This window comes from Aedes albopictus, unplaced genomic scaffold (genome assembly GCF_035046485.1).
Source record: "Aedes albopictus strain Foshan unplaced genomic scaffold, AalbF5 HiC_scaffold_406, whole genome shotgun sequence".
NCBI lineage: Eukaryota > Metazoa > Arthropoda > Insecta > Diptera > Culicidae > Aedes > Aedes albopictus.
This window is the reverse complement of record NW_026917206.1, coordinates 3,883-25,000: the sequence shown is the minus strand read 5'-3', so window position 1 is coordinate 25,000 and position 21,118 is coordinate 3,883. Positions and strand designations below refer to the sequence as shown.

The window sequence follows — 21,118 nt, the reverse complement described above, 5'->3', positions numbered from 1 at the left end:
AAATAGGAAAATTTTGGAAACAACTAATAACACATGCTTAAGAAAAATAACAGGTTGCACAAAAACTACCCCACTAAATTCATTAATGGCAATTAGTGCCCAACAGCCCATTGCATTAAGACATGAATATATAGCCTCTAAAGAAATAGCCAGGATAGTTCATCATAACAGCATAATTTTAAATCAATTAAATTCTCTACCTGTAGATGTTGACACTGACAAATTAACATATCTTGAAGGCATATTTGTTAAATACAGACATATTTTTGAAATGATTTCACCTTGTAAACCAATAGTTCTAAATGTACAAGATAGACTATTAGATATTTATTCAAGTTTAGATATGATCATTACCTCTAAAAAAAATACGAATCCCATGCAATTAAAACAGGCAGCTTTGTGTGTGATGAACGGTAAATTTCAAAATAGACCTAGAATTTTTACTGATGCCTCTAAAGATCAGAACACTTGTGGTATAGGTATATATAATGAGTATGCTAAATCAAGATATTTTTATAAATTACAAAACGAGACTAGTATAGCAACTGCTGAACTAATTGTAATTAGTGAAGCACTTAAAATTATAGAACAACAAGAATTAAATTTTGCAGTCATTTATACTGATTCCAGAACGGCGTGTTTAATTTTAGAAGAAGCTTTGATTTCACAATCGGCACCTCAGATAATAGTTGAAATTATAAATAGAGCAATATTTTGGAAAACTAGTATTCAGTGGATTCCTAGTCATGTTCAAATAGCAGGCAATGAAATTGCTGATTGTTTAGCGAAACATAGTTTGACCGAAAGCGTAACCAAAAATAATCAAATATTAATCAAAGATGCTTTTTGGAAGTTTAAACATATATTAATTGACAATAGTAATTTTTGGTATCAACAATATGCACAAGAAAAAGGGAAATTATTTTTTGAATTTCAGGATAAAATAGAAGCGAAAGCATGGTTTTTTGACAAACAATTATCAAACGAACAAACTAGACTACTCAATAGATTACTAACCGGACACAATTTTTCAAAATTTTGGAAGGCAAAAATGAAAATAGTACAGGATGAAAACTGTGATCTTTGTAATGAACCTGAAACTGGAGACCACATTATATTGCACTGCCCAAAGTATGGGCGAATTAGATCTAATTTTACTTTTGATTGCAAATTCAGAAACCTTTTAGAGCTTTTCAAAACTAAAAACTTAGATTTTTTTATAGAAGTCACTGAATTTTTAAAAATGATTAAAGTTGAACTGTAATAATTTACGCGAAATCGAAGTAGAAAAAAAAAGAAAAAGCAAAATGTATTTATACGGTTATTTTGGGGAACACGAAAAAGAATGAGTCGCATCAAGCCTAAAAACGAAATGGTAAAGAGATAGCAGGGCATTATAGTCTTGGCAACTACGCCCTTAAATATGCTGTCATCAACTCGACGGCATCAGAGAGGAAGAAGAAGAAGAAGAAGAAACTGTTTGCCTATCGTACAGGCAACGCTTCCTCAACCACTTGTAGAGGAAGAACAATGCTACCTGGAAGGCAATCAAACGCGTCGTTCGCATTCTATTTGATACGACGGGTAACTACGTAGAGGTAGATGCTCGAAAACGACTCACTTGAAGTGCAAATTTTCGGTAATACCAATCCGTGTGGTCAAATTATGAAATTCAATCTCACCTGAGCTGTGGATTTTTTTCCCAATTTAACCAATAATTTACCCATCTGTACATATGTACGTTGAGTTATTTGAATTTCATAATTCTTTTGAAGATTATTTTTTACACTGAGAAAATTTTCTACTCAATGACTGAGTTGGCCTTACTTAGAAATCGAAAAATCCTTTGTTTTCTTACTCAGTTTCAGCTAAAAGTGGGACAACCCAATGGCAATGGGTTGTCCCACTTTTAACGAAAACTGAGTAAGAATACAAAGCATTTTTCGATTTCTGAGTAAGACCAACTCAGTCACTGAGTAGAAATTTTTCTCTGTGTAATTTGCTCCAAAGAATTTGAGAGGAATTCTTTGGGGCTTCCGCCATTGATTTTTTAAGAGATAATCTAGGTATTTAATCATAAGTTCTACTAAAATCCGCTTGCTTTCAAAATTTCTTCAGGAATCTTTTACGTAAATCCTCAAAGTATTCCTAGTACTTCTAGTACTACTTCATAGTACTGTAGTAATCCGTCAAGAATGTCATCAAAGATACCTCAAAATCATGATTCATTCCGAATACATCTTGGAATTCATCTAGACGATTCTCCAAAGATTCCTTCAAAAATTCCTCCAAAAATTCCTGCAAGCATTTCTCCAGAATTCCTTTCGATATTTTTTCTATGCGGAACACCCACAAGATACCTTCTTGGGGAAACCACTAAATCTAAAGGAATCCTTGGAAAAATTCTTTAAGGGTGATCTAAAGGATTCCTTGATAGACTTAATGAAACAATCCTTGAAGGACTTTATGAAGGAATTCGATGAAGTATTTCTGGATGAATGCTTGTAGAAATGCCTAAATAATTCATGAAGCAATTCCTGAAGGATTTCTTGAAAAGTTCATGAAGAAAAGCTTGCAGGTATCATTGTAAGTATTCCTAAATCAATGCTTAGAAGAATTTTTGAAGCAATCCCTGAAAAAAGTTCTGAAGTTAACCTTAGAGGAATTTTTGTAGAACTCTTTGAAGTAACTGTTAGATAAATTATGAAAGATATTCCCGAAGGCATGGTAAGTATTTACCTTGCCCGAAGGAATTCCCGCAGAAACCCTTCAAGGAATACTTGGAAAGAAATACTTGATGAAATAGTTGGAATACGTTGATTGCACTTATTTTTTTTATACAAGAGCAAAAATAATCGACAAACTATTGTTATTACGGGTTTGACGTGACATGCGTTTAGATCTTAATTTTCATAAATGGGACCCCTGAATTTTCTTAAGCTATGTTAACAGTTATGTTTGGTCCTGTGGTTAGGATATCAGGGACGTTTTCATAATGTTCATGAATTTTACTTCCAAATCAGTACTGAATTTCGTAAAATTCAATTGTAATTTCTAGCACATTTTTTTTTGCATTTTGGGGCTCCTGTAGGTAAAAAGAGTAATTATCAAACTAATCAAAACTAAACTAACTAAACTACTTGAATAAAATGTGCACATTTAAAATTGTTAATAATAGGACTACAAATTAGCCATCTGTGTGCTCCATTCCAAAAACTATTGATAATCACGAAGGGGCCCCTACATACCTATCAGCAGATCTGCAAGTATTGAACTTATATGTACATATCGGAAACTATCGCTTTAAAAAAAAACTTTAAAACTTTAAAACCTTTTTTCAAACTAGTGTTAGTAACCTTCTCTGATTTGGAGGCCCTCTGAACTCGGGGGCCCGGTGCGGACCGCACCCCCTTGCTACGCCACTGCTGGTTTCTGATTTCAATTAGTTCATGTATGGAGAATTTTTCTAGCTACATACTTCAGAGAACGTCTTAATGCACTTACTCAAGATTTCCGTTAGAAATAAGTCAGATAATCCCCGAAGGATTTCCTAAACAAATGCTTCAGAAAACAGTGCGACTTTTTTTTTTAAAGAATCTGGAAATTCCTTCTAGAAATCATCCAAGATCCACCACTAACGAACATAATCTCGAAGCGTTTCCTTCATTTCAAAATAAAGCCAATAAGGAGCTATTAGGAATTTCTTCCCAGCTTCGGCCGCCAACTCCCCTCAAAGATCTATTGAAACCAACTCCATGAGTTCTGAAGAAACTTATTCCAGAAATGTAAACAATGGCTCTATATGTTTCTCCAAAATTTGTTAAAGAACTTGATATTGATCAAATTTAAACTTGTTTCAATAAAATTCCTTACTATCAAAAATTCCCTGATTGATTCCAGAATTCCCTGATAATTCTAGTTTTTTGTTTCCAGTGACAATATGGTTCACACAGGATCGTCCGGCACGGAATCCTCTTTTTTATCTGTATTAACGAGGATTCTGCCGTCGGAGAGTTGCGTTATTCTTCTCCTGTATCCGGTTAAGGATCACGTGGCAGAGGACTTTGAATGATACACAGTAACATGCTGCCCCCGCCCGGCACAAATGTCCCAAAAGGAGGATAACGTGCCTCTGGAGCCGGCCTTCGGATGGGAACAGCTTTGACCATCTCAAACACAGGTCCAAAGCAAAGTATAATATATATTTAATCCAAATGAACAAAATGTTCATAAAAAACTTCAGGTTTTTCAGGTCTATAATATACCTAGTAAATGAACCGATCATATCAACGTACACTAGAAAATGGAGGCTAGCATAAAAACTGTATTCCACTGTGGCGCGATTGTTATCCCCCTGTTTAATGTTATGATTTCCGATGAGCATGCGCGCTGCTATTCACCATATCGTCTCTCTGCCAAGGCCTCTAGGTACTCTGTCTTCGAGCGCTGGCTGCAGGTAACATCACTCAAACCCCCTACCGACCGAGCCAACCCACTTTCGTATAGGTACATGAACGACATCAGACATATAATATATACCTACAACATTGTAACTCCGAGAGCGAAAAGTTCTAAGAAACAAACAAGTTGATTTTGGAACTGAGGAAATCCCGTTGGATTAGTCAAAGCAGTGATACTGGTGAAATAAGAAGTGACCGAAATGTGCTCTATTTGAGATCACCTAATCGGATTTTAATTATCGTAAAGGAAAAGCGATGTTTATGGTATAAGTGATATACTACGTTTAGTTGCATTCGAGGTCTAAAGCATAGGTAAGATTGTTTTATGTACATAAAACGTAAACAAATAAGAACTATCATCACTAATACCATCGAACAGTGTTATTAGAAAAGTTGAAAGGCGTACAGAGATTATCAAGTGCTCATCTAGAACATAAAAATTGAAGATTTCAACAATTTCAGCGCCCGTCACGATGGATTGGGCATCGCTTCCGTTGGAGGTACTGGAGGCAATTTTCCGACAACTGAACTTCAAGGACCTGTTGCGATGTGCACTGGTATGTCGTTCGTGGAACCGAGCCCTGTTCGAGTGTCCTTCGCTGGCCCACAGGGTTGTATTTCTATTCGATGCGGCCCACACGGACCAGCTGCGCCAGCTCATACCGATGAGCGAACGTAACTATCGGCAGCTGGCAATAGGATTGACCGTCCCTTGGAATGAGGACATCAAGGACTGCTTCGATCAGGCCGTTCAACAGTGGAACCTAAGGTTCGTGTCTTTGGTGGGCGAACCGGACAAAGTGAGCGATTGTCTGCTCTCGAACATGCCGTTTTTTGGCGCGCTTACTGAGCTGAATCTGGAGTTCACCTTGACTCGTGCGTGGCCAGAATGGACCGAGATTCAAAAAGTGGAGCTGAGTCAGTTGCGAAAGATGCACTATCTGCAGGTCTACACGGGGGCAAATCAAATGAATACACTGTACCATTTTGTTCTGCCAAAGGTGGAACAGGTCTCTTTGGTTCTGGACTCGTTGGCCAATGAGGAAGCGATGTACTGGGAAGACCCGTTGATAGAACTGTCCGGTTGCGAGCTGCTCAGATCCCTGGAGGTCGATTTGAACGGTACCATGTGGGAACAGTTCTTCGCCATCCATAAACCGTACATGGAACGATTGGTCATCCGGCGGGCAATCGACGAGTATCAGAACCGCGATTGGGATCTGGAGTTTTCCAAGATGCCGAACCTGCGATACGTGGAGTTCACATTTGTCAATAACGAGATGCTTGCCAGCTTGAACCGGAAGTGCAGAAAGATCGAAAAGCTCCTCATCAATGGTTTCTGTCTGGACGATGGCAATTTTTCCAGCAGTATGCAGTTTCCGTTGCTGAAAAGTTTACACATGGACGGATGGTTGAATGGATCGCTGTTCTCGAACGAGTTGTCTCTAACGCTGGATAAGACTGAGGATCTCGTTTGGAAGTACGTAGAACTGGCTCCTGCTCAAGGTGCATTCACACTCGTTTCGCCCAACGTGAAACGGCTTACCCTGCGAGGCTGCGAGTACGCCCGCTTCGAATTGGACATCGGCAATCGATTGGAATCACTCGACATGGACTACTACGGAACGCAACTGGTGGCGCCCAATTTCCTGAATCGGCTGGGGCACCTAAAACACCTAGTTCTTCATATTAGCGGCCGGTCGGCACTGCTGGCCCCAAAATTGTGCCATCTCCGACATGTCAAGCGGCTGGAAGTGGTGTGCTGTACCGAGAGCTACGGGTACGATTGTAGCGCCCTGTTCGAAAGCATCTGCAACAACTTGACTGAACTGGAAGAATTCATTCTACGAAATGAACACGAAAATCCACTCATGCTGGACTACAAGCGCTATCGGAAACTTTGCCAGCTCACCCAGCTGAAAGTGCTCAATTTGCAATACATCACGATATACAACGTTACGGGTACCACGGAACTGAAGCATGTGCCACATCTGAACGTTTGGGGTTGTTCCACGTCGACCGCCGAATGCGATGCTCCGTTTCGGTCAAGCCTGATGGAGGTGGAGAGCTAACGCTAGCAACGTTGATGCGCTGTTGTACCTTGGATTGTTCGCTGAAATTAGCGAAAATATTTATTATTGTATACGTTGAAAGTACTACTAGTTTCAAGCATCACACATTATTTTTAGAGCAATACTTTATAGCTACTCTTGATATAAGTTAAATATAGTTTTTTTTTTGTGAAAGATGTTCTGCGTGAATGATCGATTTATAAGCTTAGTTTCTTGTTGCCAAGTAGAGCGCTCAAGTAAAATTCCACCTTTTTCCGCAAGTAATTTTGACAACTCTAGATTGAGTTTAAATAAGGGCGAAAGTAACATGAGAGAGTTCTCTTCATCGACTCTCTCTTCTGCAAATTAAAGTGACAAGATGCAAATTCTATCGAACTTTTTTACACTTAGACGCTAGATTGCATCGCAACCTAGCGATTTATGACCAAAAAGTTCAACAATACTTGCATCTTGTTACTTTAATTTGAAGAAGAGAGAGCCGATGAAGAGAACTCTCTCATGTTACTTTCGCCCTTATTTAAACTTAATCTAGAACTGATCCAGTATGGGGAGAAACGTTATTATGCGTTGCGCGAAAATTTGTACGCGCAAGCGCCCATACATCTCCGCCTGTAAGAAAAATCATTTTGGTGTTTTCGGCGCAGTATTCCTTGGCCAATTCGCGCACTTATTGTAGAAGACACCATAACGATTAGACATACCAGCGGAGGACTATTAACGATTTTGCACCATTTTCGCTCTCTATTTTCTTGCAACGGGTAATACTTTTCCTTACGGAATAATAGCGCGGACTATTTTTCCGCAAGGAAAAGTGACAGCTCCATTTGATTCGCACGGGAGGTGTTACGAGTGTTACACTTTTTTCCTTACTTGCCATCTGCGAACAGCTCAAGTAATTTTGAAGCGGAATCATTACTTGATCATTACTTGTCCTATCTTTTTGCACAGTACGTACCAGGTGGAAACTAGCCAATACAATTAAAGTAAATATACATATTCTAATGTATGTATGCAGAAAAATGTTATTTATGTTTTTTGAAGGTTGATGACATACCATGACACAGTTTTATCTTTTTACGCTCGGTGGTAGTGTGAGCATCAATACGCTACGCCCCTTCTTCGGTGTCGCAAAGAAGCACCGTGTTCTGGAAATAGCTCTCTAGTATCCGTCATAGGCTATCCGGGACTTCAATGTGATGTTAGGCGTTCTCAATCGCGACTCAGCTACCACTGTTGAACGCGTTGGTCATTGTAGCATGACTATCGCGCAGTAGCGGATTTTCTTTTGCTTCTTTTTGGAGCGCTATCTCGGTCATTCTGATAGCGTCCACCGTCGATCGCAGTGAATAGAACCAATCTTTGGCTCCGGAAAGTCGTATTTGTCCTGGCACATCCTAAGTAACATTTGATGACCAATTAGTATTGTAGAGGTTTTAAGAACCGTCATAAAACCTAATATATTTTTTTGGGTTTATGATGGTTGTAAGAACCTCTTCTAGTCTATTTGATTAAATAATGATACTTGGGATCTACTATTCTGAACATGCCAGGGCGTGGATCGATGGCCGCCTTAATTACTACTGCTGCTTGCACAGTCGATGATAGGCGATGCTCAATGTCACAGTGCCAACATTACTGCTCCTCATCTCGCAGAGAGCGTATAGACCAATCCTCTCGCGTATGTTCTCCCGCATCACCCTGCTCAACCGTTTTGCTAGAATCTGCGCCAACATATCCGCCGATGGGCAGTTCGTCACATTTATGATGCGTTGCGTGATTGTTCCAAATCCCTCACGAAATGATATCATGTTCACATGCTTGGATCGCTTTAGTCCTGCGTTCTCGTCCAACATCTTGATGTAACTTTGGTTGTCTTCGAAGATCTGCACTGGTTTATGTACAGGCTTCCCGAAGTATACAATTATACATCCGGGTACTCCTAAAGCTCTTCTTTGCCGGCACCCAATACCAGCTTCAAAGCATCTCCCGCCTTCAGGTAACGCAGAACCCTTATCGCTTCCGTCCAAACCGCATTCGTTGGCTTGCTCATTTGCCTTCCAAGAATCTATAGCGATGTCTGGCCAGTATTCATCGATAGGTACACCTCGTCCTTTTTTTACGTCCATGCTTGGCTAAGCGACAAAAAATTCTACCGCTTAGACAATGAGCAAACTCAACAGTTTTATATTTTTTAAAACATCTTCGTGATTGTGAGAAGTGTACAAAAATATAAAAATGTGTATTTTGATCATTATTTTGTCGGTAGAATTTTTTTTCGCTAAGCCAATAGTGGACGTAAAATGAGGTTTGGGTGTACAGTAGGCCGTCCCTTATTTTGCAAAATTTAGAAATGTTATAAGTTCGTTAGTGGAAAATGATCGTTTTAGCTAAAAAATGATCGTGTCAAAATTTAAAGTCCGTATCTCAAGGCAAAGTGGTCCCTCAAGGGGCCTAAAGTTGTCAAAAATTGTATGGGACCAAAACAACATGACATTTTTTTCGACAAAACAAATACGCTATTCCACTAAAACCGGTGATTTTAGGACCCTGAAGGGCCAAAAATGTGCTTAGATTTGCGATATATCTACTCGTTTCCAAGATATTGACAACAAACAACTGAAAAATCGGCATTTTTGACCATTTTTTTAGATTCCAAAGAAAACTTACCCTATTTTGTTCAATAACTCAAAAACGAGTAGAGATATCGCAAATCTAAGCACATTTTTGGCCCTTTAGGGTCCTAAAATCACCGGTTTTAGTAAAAAGGCGTATTTTTTTGTTGAAAAAAATTTCAAGTTTTTTTGGTCCCATACAATTTTTGACAACTTTACACACTTATTTTAGAGTCACTTGTTCAGCTGTTCTATTTTCGGTAAAAGTTCGGATTACCGAAGTTCAGCACAGTTTTACCAAAGTTCGGCTATTTTTTACCGAACGTTCGGTAAACATTACCGATGATTCAGTGGAGTTTACCGAACGTTCGGTAATTTTTTGACGAACTTCGGTAATATATTGCTGAACATTCGGTAATCTGAACTTTTACCGAAAATAGAACAGCTGAATACGGTACTTTATTTTAAGTGTGTAGGCCCCTTGAGGGACCACTTTGCCTTGAGATACGAACTTCAAATTTTGACACGATCATTTTTTAGCTAAAACGATCATTTTCCACTAACGAACTTATAACATTTCCAATTTTTGCAAAATAAGGGACGGCCTAGTGTACAGCAAATCACCGATGAGGCTCTAGAACTTTTCGTTCGGAAGTCCTCTTAACTGCTCCTTTTGCTGTAGATAGATAGCCGACGTCCATAAGAATTCGTGATATCTACGCATCCGCAAGTCTAAACTGTTCAAACAGCTTGTCGATGTAGGGTAGGACGGGGCAAGATAGCCACCCGGAGCAAGATGAGCACCCCTCCGTTTTACTACTTTTTAAGGAATTTTGCCCAAACAGCTTCATAATCCGTTAAGCTGCTAGTACACAGGGTCAAATATTTGTCCGAAAAGAAACCAATGCTCAAACATCTTGTTTGACTCGATCAAATTTTCATTAGTGTCAAACTGATGTTGTTTCTTGAGTTCTTTTCTTGTCAAATATTTGACCCTGTGTACTACTGGCCTTAGAATAAAGTTCATCCTGTTTGTAAACCCGATAAAAGGTACTTCATAACGAACGAATTAAAAAATATCGTCAAATTAGTCAATAGCATGGATTTTTAGCATTTTCTTATAAGAAATCATCAGAATAAAATAAGGTTTTTATGTCAGAATCAAATTTTTACCATAATTCTGGTTATCAGCCAACATTACTAGCTTACTGTAAAGCAACCCTGATGGGAATATAGAAAATATTTTGAAATTATTGTAATCCACTCAATAGTGCCGAATATAGGTTTCTGTATCCTCTGCAACTATTTGGTTGCGTAAATTCCTAAAAATAATCAACCTTATAATCGTTTATTGTTTTTCGGGTCATTTTTGTATAAAGTATTATAAAACCGCATTTTTTTTTCAATAATCGAAAAAAAAAAATAATCTTAGAACGTGAAACCATAGCTATAAACAAGGTTTACTATTTCAATCACTGTATAATCAATTTATTGTTAAAATATTGAGATTTTTATGATGCGCTCTTCTTGCCCCGTAGAGGTGCTCGTCTTGCCCCGTAGCATGTTCGAACTGACCACAAAACATCTTTTTTGTTTAGTCAAATAAATCATCCTTATTGTGAATTTTAAACTCTGCCATGTTTATGGGTGGTAGAAAACATGATATAGAAAAGAACTACTGAGAGGTACTATGAACAATTGTGTTCACTTTCAATAAACTCAACGTGATCCTTAGGGTGCTCATCTTGCCCCGCCCTACCCTATGCCTTTTGGTTCAAGCAATAAGCGTTATTCAACAAAAGTTGCAATTTTCTAGCCAAGATCTTCACAATTCCATCACATTGCTTGTCATTGGAGGCAACGACCAGCATATCATCCACATAACTGTCTTTCTTCATCTGCACAGACACGGGGTAGCGTCCGCCTGCTTGATCCGCGTCGCATCTGACGATCACCTCATCGTAATCCAGACCGTATCGTTGTGTGAAACTTTGCGCCACTAATCTCGCTTAAATTGAATCATTTTCTCTTGCTCATCCTGTTTCGTCTTACAGATCCTGCTTCCTAGCGGCAACGATGTCAACTCCCAAGCCTTGCGATCCCGCCACTGCCACTTTAGTTCGTCATTACCAGAACCAACCACTCACCGCTCGCTGGTAACTACGAGGCTCGTCCTGCTGGCACTTAACTTACCTGTCGTCTGCCTGGAAACGCTCAGGCTTCCAGTATGAACAGCTGTAGATTGAGTTCAAATAAGGGCGAAAGTAACATGATCGATTTCTCGTCATCGACTCTCTCTTCTTCAAATTAAACTGACAAGATGCAAGTTTTATAAAACTTTTTTTACGTTTGGACGCAAGTTTGCATGCCAACCTATAGCGTTTTATGGCTAAAAAGTACAACCATACTAACATCTTGTCACTTTAATATGAAGAAGAGAGGGTCGATGAAGAAAAATCGATCATGTCACTTTCGCCCTTATTTAAACTCAATCTAGAGCTATCCAGGTTTGATCGTCAAAGTCCAAGATTCAGCACGTACGAGTTGAACTACTCGTTCCAACTTCATAGCGCCTGCTTCAAACCGTATAACGATTTCAACAATCGGCGGACAAGCTCCGGTTTCGTGCTCGGTAGTCCCTCAGGTTGACGCGCATGTAGATATCTTCTTTCAGGAAGCTGCTGAGGAATACATTTTTCACGTCCACTCAATGTACTTGGTACTACGCCACTGCTAGCAATATTCGAACCATCGTAAGCTGCGCCACACAGCAAAAGGGTATATCACAATAGTTTTAAAATCAGGACGCAGTGATATTCACCCGACAAACGAAACACCCTTTTGCTACAAGCCGTGCCTTGTAACGATTCACATTCCATTTCGGTATTCATCGCGCTTGAACTTGAACACCCACATGTTGTCGATAATGTTCCTTCCGGGCAGCTTCTGCATCAGCTCCCAGGTGCCATTTTTCCATACGGAATCAAACTCACTGTGAATGGAATCTTTCCAAAACATCCAGTCACTAAGTTTTCTCAGCTCAGCTATGGTTGATGGTAGGTAGGTAACAGAATCATCAATCGTCTCGGTTGAACTTGCGAAACTTTGATCGCCTGAGTTTGTTCCATAAAATTTAGGAACTTACCGGAGCTTCTGCGCTTCCGCCTGCTATGCCTCGTGGACATTTCTGCAGGGCAGCTGCCACGTTAGCATCGCTATAGCTTCTTTATTCACGAATTGTGGAGCTTCTGGAACAGAAATCTCTGTCGCTTGCTCAATCTCTGTCACGTCCACCAATTCCTCTCCGTCCGTTTCGTACGACATCATCATTGGTTGTACAGGTTTCACTGTTGTGCTCATTCTGCGAATGGAGTGACGTGAGAAAAGTCGGAGTCGTATATCGAGATGAGGAATACCGTCTCGAATGAAGTGACTCGCCGTGTAAATCAAATGGAGAATCACCTCATTCGAGTCGAGATTTCTCACCTCGATATACGACTCCGACTTTTCTCACGTCACTCCATTCGCAGAATGAGCACATGTATCTTCTACAGCTTTCCGTTGTGCGCCGTTGTCGTATCTGAGCTTCACAATTTTCACACCAAAAATATGCTGTCACCTGAGCATGCATGCTAACGTTCAAACACCTCCTGAACTTCATCTTTGACCTCCAGCAAGTAGAATGCGGTGAAGTGACTAAAATCATCAATTGTGCTCATTCTGCGAATGGAGTGACGTGAGAAAAGTCGGAGTCGTATATCGAGATGAGGAATCCACTCTCGAATGAAGTGACTCGCCGTGTAAATCAAATGGAGAGTCACCTTATTCGAGTCGAGATTTCTCACCTCGATATACGACTCCGACTTTTCTCACGTCACTCCATTCGCAGAATGAGCACAAATAAATTATCACGTAATATCATCTTAATATCACGAAAACAGGTTGCTCTGTAACTCCGGTACGTAGAACACCTCGTTTACCATGGCCGGCTGTTTTTTTTTCCGTTGACCAGCATATCCGCTCTCACGGGTGCCTGCAGTTTCTGCTACGATCACTTGACCCGACTTTGCTACAGCAATATTCTGCCGTGAGCAGCATAGTTGTCCCATGTTAATAGGAATTCCCATAGAACATGGGACAACTATGCTGCACACGGCAGTATTCACCTTTCGCTTCAATGGATGTTATTTTTTCAAATAACGATTTATCCTTCAACATGTGGTCAGTAGAGCCTGAGTCCAGGAACCATTCAGTCTTCCGATTCTTTGCTGCTACTAACGCTCCACTGCTTCCACTACTACTGATACTCGTCGTCGCAATAAATGCCACCTCATTCTCGCTTTTTATGTTCGCTCCAGCCTTCTGTCGGCGACCAGGTTTACCGCCGGACTTCTCTCGATCATTCTTCTCAACCTGACGAGTTTCGGGGCAGTCTGCTCGCTTATGTCCTGAATGTCCGCATCCATAACACTTGAAACCAATTTTTCTCTCCTCGAAGGCAGATTCCCCAGTAGTGTCTTCTGAGTTTGTCGAACACTTACCGGACCGCTTCACCTATTCATCCAATAGTCGTTTCTTCACATATTTGAGGGTTAGCTGATCGGTTTGAACGGTTTCCAAGGCAGTTATCAGAACTTCGTTAGATTCATCGCGTGGGCAGCTTTCATCTCGCGGAGTATCTTCTCAAACTGGAGCAGAAAAAAATTCATATTTTCTCCTTCCATGAGTCACAGTGCTGGAAATTGGATTCAAAGAAACAGCTCGCCAGCGATTCCGACCCTTTCAAACGCATACCTGAATGCATTCCAAGCGTCCCATTAGCTGTCCATTTATCCTTCATGTACTCGAGCTGATTTCCGCTAAACGGTGGATTAACAGGTTCTTGCATCTTCCGTCTCTTGCCATCCACTCGTCCAGTAGCTTTTTCTGTCGCTGCCTCTCCTCAACAGTGTCTTCCGGAAGATCCCTTGCGTATTCTTCATTAGCGACAGCCGTCTGCAGACACTCCAGCAGACCTTTTTCTTCCATCAGCACTTCGATTCTGATCTTCCAGTTCCCGAAGTGTCCTCCGTTGATTAGTCATAGATTCTCGTTATTCCTCTTGAATACTGCGAGAGTATTCCGATGGTTTTGAATTCACGCTGGGCTCATAATCTACCTTCACCTTGGACGGGGTCTGCCAACAACCAGCCGTTTCCGTCGATCTTTCCTCTTTGCGCACATAGACGGTGTTTCGCTCCTCGGCCAGAAGGTCGTACTTCTTATCCAGAGTCACTGACTTACAGAGTTTCAGCAGGCCCTGTTTTATGGTCTTTGTTGTTGTTGTTTCGCCTGGTGGTGTACAGCTCGTCGAGTTACTCAGCGACTATCAACATCTTTGGTAGCCCACTCCCGTTGTTTTTCAGTGCCCGCGTGAAGTCTGTGCCACTCATCTGCGCTTCCTCTGACGTCGATTTCACCAGGCCACCTCTCACGCTCTCTTTTATTGTTGGCATTAGAATTAATGTTTGCAAACTCCCCTTAAAGTCGCTATCCCTCTGTGCCAAAGAAATAGTCGCCTATGCTCCTAGTGCTCCAGCGCTAATCTGAGCCAGGATGGAAATCCAGTTAGTTACCCAAGCTATATACAGGACGGGAACCTACTTTAACCCCTTCGGGACGACTTTTTTCACCAACCTCGCTGCTGTAGAACGCGTCAGCGAAGTGCAAATGACCCAACCGTCCTGAAAGGGTTAAGGCTTCGCTAGGGATGGAAGGCGGCGGCGATAATAACATATCCGCCGATACACGTCAGTGTCACTCGACCCTACTAAGAGGAGAGAATAATCAGTGTGGTGATCAAAATATTCTTTGATCGTTTTAGTAAATGATTTCATTTTCAATTCAAAACACTTCACATTTTTCTTTGAAACACGTTAAGCTAACCAACAAGCTGACGTTCACATTCGAATCCTAATTAGGCGCCTACTATGATTTAGCTTTATCTATAACGACGGTCTTTACATTTCACATCTCTACTCCTTGATGCATTTGCTTATGTCATAGTTTCTTGAACAGGATTATATTCTTATCCTATATTTATTATCCCTCATTATCTCTCTTTCCTGAGGTACCCGAGGCACTGCTAGCTGGATAAAGGCACTTTTGGAAGCGGTGCCAGATAACGTGTACAGAGTTGTTTCCGCTTGAGATACATGGGTATCAGGAGCTCGGTAACCTACCAGGGGTATCAGGTATTAGCACAGAGAATTAATTAATTAATGTGGTATTAGGTATCCATAAAGGCCACGGCGGCGTCAGTTTGGAGATTTCAGGAATAGCAGCCGAGCATTAGGCAGCTAGTGGGAGCTGAACTAGTTCGCTTATCTAAGTAATGCCATAAAAGGCGGGGTTGGAAAGTATTGATGCCAGGGATGGAAAATGATGAATATTGCAGCTGAGCAGACACAAACCAAAACAAACCTACTTGTGAACAACGGGGCCCCGAGAATACTCGCGCTTGTTTTCTCGCGAATAAACGAAGCCGACAAGCACTTGCCTGTGATTCGAGAAGCTTCTCTGAGCTTTTTGCATTTCGATGAAAACGCATTTTAACGACTGGCAGTCCTGCTTTTCTTACTCACGAAGCAGGCGGGTGCGAATGTTTACTCTCGGAATCATATTGTGTTTGCTTTTCACTCGCGAATTGCTTCATGATGAGAACAATAATTCCATCACTGATTAAAACTAGTGTGGAAGGTAGACGGAAAACAAAAAAAAAATCCTCAAAATCGTTGAGATTATTTCTCTCATCGGATGGATTAGACCGAACTGAAACCAAAAGGCTTTGGGATTGTTTTAGCTGACACAAAATCTTCGCACAGCAGAGCTTCACGAACCCAACAGAGTTTTAATAACAATCAAAAATGATCCAATGTAAGTGTGAGTGAGTTTGCTTTGTTTAGATGTGTTGTTTGTTTGTTTGTATGTGTAGTGGCTCTACAATCTGTGAGTTCTTTGTTCGTACCTCCTGCGACGCTCTCTCTTCTCTATTGTTCTTCCGGTTTCCTTTTAAACCAGTTTGTTCATCGATCATTTAGGCTTTGAAAGGTATGCTTTTTCCGGTATGCTTTTGTGTCGCACTCTTTCGTTTCTGTCCTTTTTCTAGAGAAGTGTTGAGAATTTTGGTTCACGAAATGAACATCAAATAACCATTTATTACATAGCACACGCCATCAATTCCACTGAGTACCTGAAGAAGTTGACCTTAGTTTGTTCGTTTGCTCATAGCTTTTGGGAGACAGAAGAAAACAACGGAATCCGATTGCTCTCAGGGAAATAACAAACGAGAGCGAATCGACACAGTTCCGTTTTTCCGCGCAAACAGATCCAGTGCAAACACAACGCGCCACGCGCAGCAGAGAGAGAACCTGGGAGGAAACACCTTAGGCTTATTTAGACTAAAAACGACGACGACGACATCGACATTGTACAACAAGCACTTCTACTAAATAGAATAATTTCTGCATTAGTCAAAACTCTTACAAACTAGATTGTTTGTGACAACTTTATCCTTCCAGCTGGTTTTACTTTGTATTTTATCGTTAATCAAAGTGGTTTTGTGTTTTTGTATTCCCAGTTTATGCTTATATAACAATTTATATATTAAATACGAACACAATAGCGGTTTTGTTCGTATTTTGATTTTACCTACAATGTTATTATAATGTATGTATATATGTGTGTTTGTGTTGGTAGTAGCACTAATATATACGTGTGTACATACTCTTTATGATCAATAAAATTTGTTTCCCTTTATAACTTACGCGCGGTATTGTGAACGGAAACGGAACCAGGTGATGGAAAATCTCACTGCGATTGCGTTCGTGTGTCGGTCTGCCTGTCTACAGGTTCGGTGCAGCTGCAGCTGCCGCCGGGGCCGCTGATGTTGTGGAAGCTGCTACTACGGTTGATGCAGTAATGGTTTGTTGCTGTTGCTGCTGTTGTTGTTGTTGTTGTAGATGTTGTTTGAACAATTTTCCAACAGATTCCGAATGAACTCGTTTGGTGGGTTGTTTTGCCAGAAAATCTGAAAAAAGGGAAGGATCCCACAATACGGTTTGCTTTTACTTAAAGTGAGGTGTGATACGTAAACGTGATGTAATCAATTGCTTGTGCGAAATGATTGTGAATTGTGAGGAATAAAATGCGAAAAAGAATAAGAAAAACATACCTTACGATGAGGACGATGAAAATAAATGCTATTTTAGATCTCTAGAAACGACGAGTACTTAACAAAAAGCAAACTTAAACCATCGAATAGATGTTATGCTCTAGAGAGGACGAAAAAGAGATACAGAAAACGTTAATTATAATATAGAAACTGAAAATATAGGTTTTTCTAATATAGGAGTGAAGCACAAATACATTTTGAATTTTGATAGAGAAGGAAGAATATTGGCAAAGAGCAAGATTGTAACATTTTGACGCTGTTTCGAACCGAGCAGGATTCGAACCCATCACCCTCAGCATGGTCATGCTGAATACCCACGCATTTACTGCTGTAGCCATAGGGTCTGCCGGTATAAGCAGTGTAAATCTCACAATATACACTTGGATGACGATAAGCTGACTAGAAGATCGGGTTTTCAAACATTTTGAACGGGGACTTGGACTTGGCGAGAGATTTGAAACGTCATAAAACACAGTACGCAAGACAAAGTTTGCCGGAACTTTCACCTACCCCGGGCAATCGGAATGCCAATGGGGATTAGGCTCTGTGGATCTCATTAGCCGGTTTGATTATATGCTAAAGGGTCTGCTTCGGATGTACTGTCAGTTGTGATGGTTCAGGAACCGCCTAAGGTTCCAAGAATCACCGCTGTCAGTATGCTGTTCAGGTTCTTCTACAATTCCAGCTCGTCTAGGGAACTTAGGAGAGATTTAGGGACAACTCCGGTTGCCGAGAGGACAACCGGAACTATACGGACGTCCTCCAGGTGCCACATCTGCTCCAACTCCATCGCTAGGTCGTGGTACTTGGTTATCTTGCCGGAGAACGTTGATTGATTAGACATTATGGTCTAACGGTATCAGTAGGTCGGCTCCAGAGGCACGGTCTAATGGTACAGCGATGTCGATGAGAGTTACCCGTTTCATCCTTTTGTCGTAAACCACCATGTCGAGCCGGTTGGCACAATGAGGACGTCCGTAATGATCTCGCGATCGCAGCACAGCTTTATGCAACTATTTTTCAGAACCGGGTCCGGCTGATACTTATAGTAGGTAGGGTACAAATCTGTCGACCAAGTTGTGCTTTAAAGCAAGCTGTTCGTGCACAATCTTGGCAACTTCGTTGTGACGATCGAGGTAGGCTGACCCAGCTAACACTGAACAGCCTGCAACGACTTGTTCGATCGTTTCCCCTACTGAATTGCACTTCCTATAGCGATGATTTTCGTCTTCGTGCAATATGTACCGCCGATAGTTCTTCGTCGCAATTACCCGGTCCTGGATGGCTACCATGAAACCTTCTGTTTCCGAGAAGAGGTCACCCCGCACCAGCCACGCGTTCGACGCCGCCTTATCGATGTGCTCGAGCTCCAGTTGATGGGAATGCGTCCCATGCAACTCCTTCTGCTTCCACGCTACGATCATCTCGTCTCCATGTCTTGATGTCGCAGTTTAGCTGGCAAACCTCCTGCGCCAGATGCAGGTCGCTGTGACCGTGGTCAGCTTCACAAACAGTGCGGTACATTTCATGGCGGTTCTGGCTTTCTACGAAATTTGGCCGCAACTGCGGGATCAGGGAAACACATAGTGCCTATATATTGGTGACGCCTCTTCCTAAACATGTTGATCACCTTCACGTTGTTGTCGGCTGACAGAAAGCACCTCAGAACACAGTTGACACGATGCAAGAACTTGCCCTGCAGTTCGTTCTCCATATTCCGAATCTCTTTCTGATCGTTGACACGGAAACAGCTGGCTTCCACTACTTGCCCCCGACAAAGATGGACTGACCGACATTTATCAATTCCAAACTCCTTCCGGATGTCGTTGCTGAACACCGTCACAAGCTGCAACAGTTGATGTAGCTTCTGTACTGATTCCGCAAACAGCTTCAGGTCCTCCCAAAAGAAGGTGTGGGTTATTATTGTACTCCTTCCACCACTTTTTAGTTGGTAGACATAGTCTACCTTGTACAACTGCAGTATCTTAAGAAGGTACGAGTGCGGTACTGAGTCATACGCCTTCTTGTACCTAGTCGATGTTCGCCATGCTCAGATTCCTCTGCTTTTCGGTGGCTTGACCCACAATGACTGCATCTATAATGACCTGATCTTTGCAGACTTGCGTGTTCTTGCGACACCCTTAGACAGCACTTAGACTCGAAAGGCACGTTATTGGTTTGTACTTTGCTGGATCTGCTGTGTTTTGGTCCTTTGGCAGAAGATAAATGATACCCCTGGTAATGAACTCTGGAAGCTGCGTGAAAATCGATCTTTCAAACATTTTGAGCGGGGACTCGACGGGGACCTGAATTTGAACGTAAAAAAACCCAGTAGACAGGACAAAGTTTGCCGGGGACAGCTAGTTAATCCTAACTTTTCACACTCCAACACACCCCATTGCCGACTACAAAATCGACTACTCACCTTCCTGCCCGGGATGGCCTGCCACACTGGTACCGGTGCTGCTGTGAACGTACGCGTTGGCCGCAACCTGTCCCGGCGAACCGGGCGCCGACTGGAGCAGCATGTCGTGCAGCGGGGAGCCTTCTCTGCTTTCCGGATCCATCGGGGTGGGCGAAACGGGCGCCGACTTGGGCATACCGTACGGCGTCCGGAAGCACTGGCTTCCCCGCTGGCGTCTCTTGCGGTAGCTTTGGTCTACGAGCTTCAGCTCGCTGTTCGGGTCGATACGCCAGAAACTTCCCTTGCCCGGTTCGTCCTGCAAGCGGGGCACCTTAATGAAGTAGCTGGAGAAAAAAATGGGATAATCGATTAAAACTTTGAAATAGGGATCAAGAACTTGCCCAAACTCACCGATTCAAGCTTAAATTATGCCGGATAGAGTTCTGCCAACCCTTGTTGGCACCGTTCCGGTAGTACGGATAGTTCTTCGAGATGAACGAGTAGATTCCAGATAGCGTCAGCTGCTTCTCCGGCGAGGCGGAAATCGATTGCACAATCAGTTGGGCGTAGCTGTAGGGTGGCTTTTCGTTTTCCAGCGACTGCGACGTGGCCGGCGGTTGGAAATCGTTAAAGCTGTGGCTGCCGACGACGCTTCCGCTGCTGCTCGACGCCAGATGGGCACCGCCGGAACCGCCGAGGTCGTGACCGAGTATTCCGCCCACCGGACCCATGTGGCCCGACGTGTAGACGGAGAAATCGTGATAGCCTTGGCGGGGACTGGTGGGACAACTGTTGGCAGCACTGATGGTACCGGTCGGCGAAGGGTACGGACTCTTGCCGTTGTCCCGGATGCGGCCGCTCAAATCCATGTGCTCCATCGATGACGAGCTGGGCGGTTCGGGCGGTATGGAGATCTTAAGCGGGGCGTACATGCTGGTACTGCTGGATGTGGATATGGAGGCGGGATGCAAATCGATGTTGCTGGACGAACCATTGCCGCTGACCTGCATGGTACTGCTACTGGCAGCGTACGGTCCGCAGCTGGTGTCTAGCAGGTCACGAGGTCCTTCGGAGTTGTTTTTGTGGTACAAGTTCTCGAACTGGATCTTTATATTTGTACTTGGGAAACGTATGTTGCATCTGAAATGAGGAAATAGATGATGTTAGTGTTCGGTAAACAAATCTTTCAATATTTTTTGACCATAGATCAATCTCTAATTAAATGCAAGTTGCCTAAAAGTTCTTTTTATGTACCGACGTTAGCCAGATCGACATTTGGCATGGTTAGCGTCCCTATAGGGAAACAAAGTGAAAAATTTTTTCAGTGTAGCAAGATCTGGCTGTGAAAGAGAGTTTGT

General features: G+C 42.1%; 2 protein-coding genes across 2 annotated transcripts; one reads left to right on the top strand and one right to left on the bottom strand.

Moving 5' to 3' along the window:
- Positions 1 to 4,297: 4,297 nt before the first annotated feature.
- LOC109433011 (uncharacterized) lies at positions 4,298 to 6,868 on the top strand. The gene is made up of 2 exons (XM_062843652.1): positions 4,298 to 4,772; positions 4,923 to 6,868. The coding sequence occupies exon 2, from the start codon at positions 4,934 to 4,936 to the stop codon at positions 6,530 to 6,532; it is 1,599 nt and encodes a 532-aa protein (XP_062699636.1). The 5' UTR covers positions 4,298 to 4,772; positions 4,923 to 4,933; the 3' UTR covers positions 6,533 to 6,868.
- A 9,145-nt stretch (positions 6,869 to 16,013) lies between these two features.
- On the bottom strand, positions 16,014 to 20,900 carry LOC109432965 (forkhead box protein K2; the record flags this gene model as incomplete). Its single annotated transcript, XM_062843653.1, is given in 3 exon segments — positions 16,014 to 17,212; positions 19,782 to 20,104; positions 20,172 to 20,900. Coding segments are annotated over 3 exon segments (1,237 nt in total), but the record flags the coding sequence as incomplete, so codon positions are not given.
- Between the last annotated feature and the right edge of the window lie 218 nt (positions 20,901 to 21,118).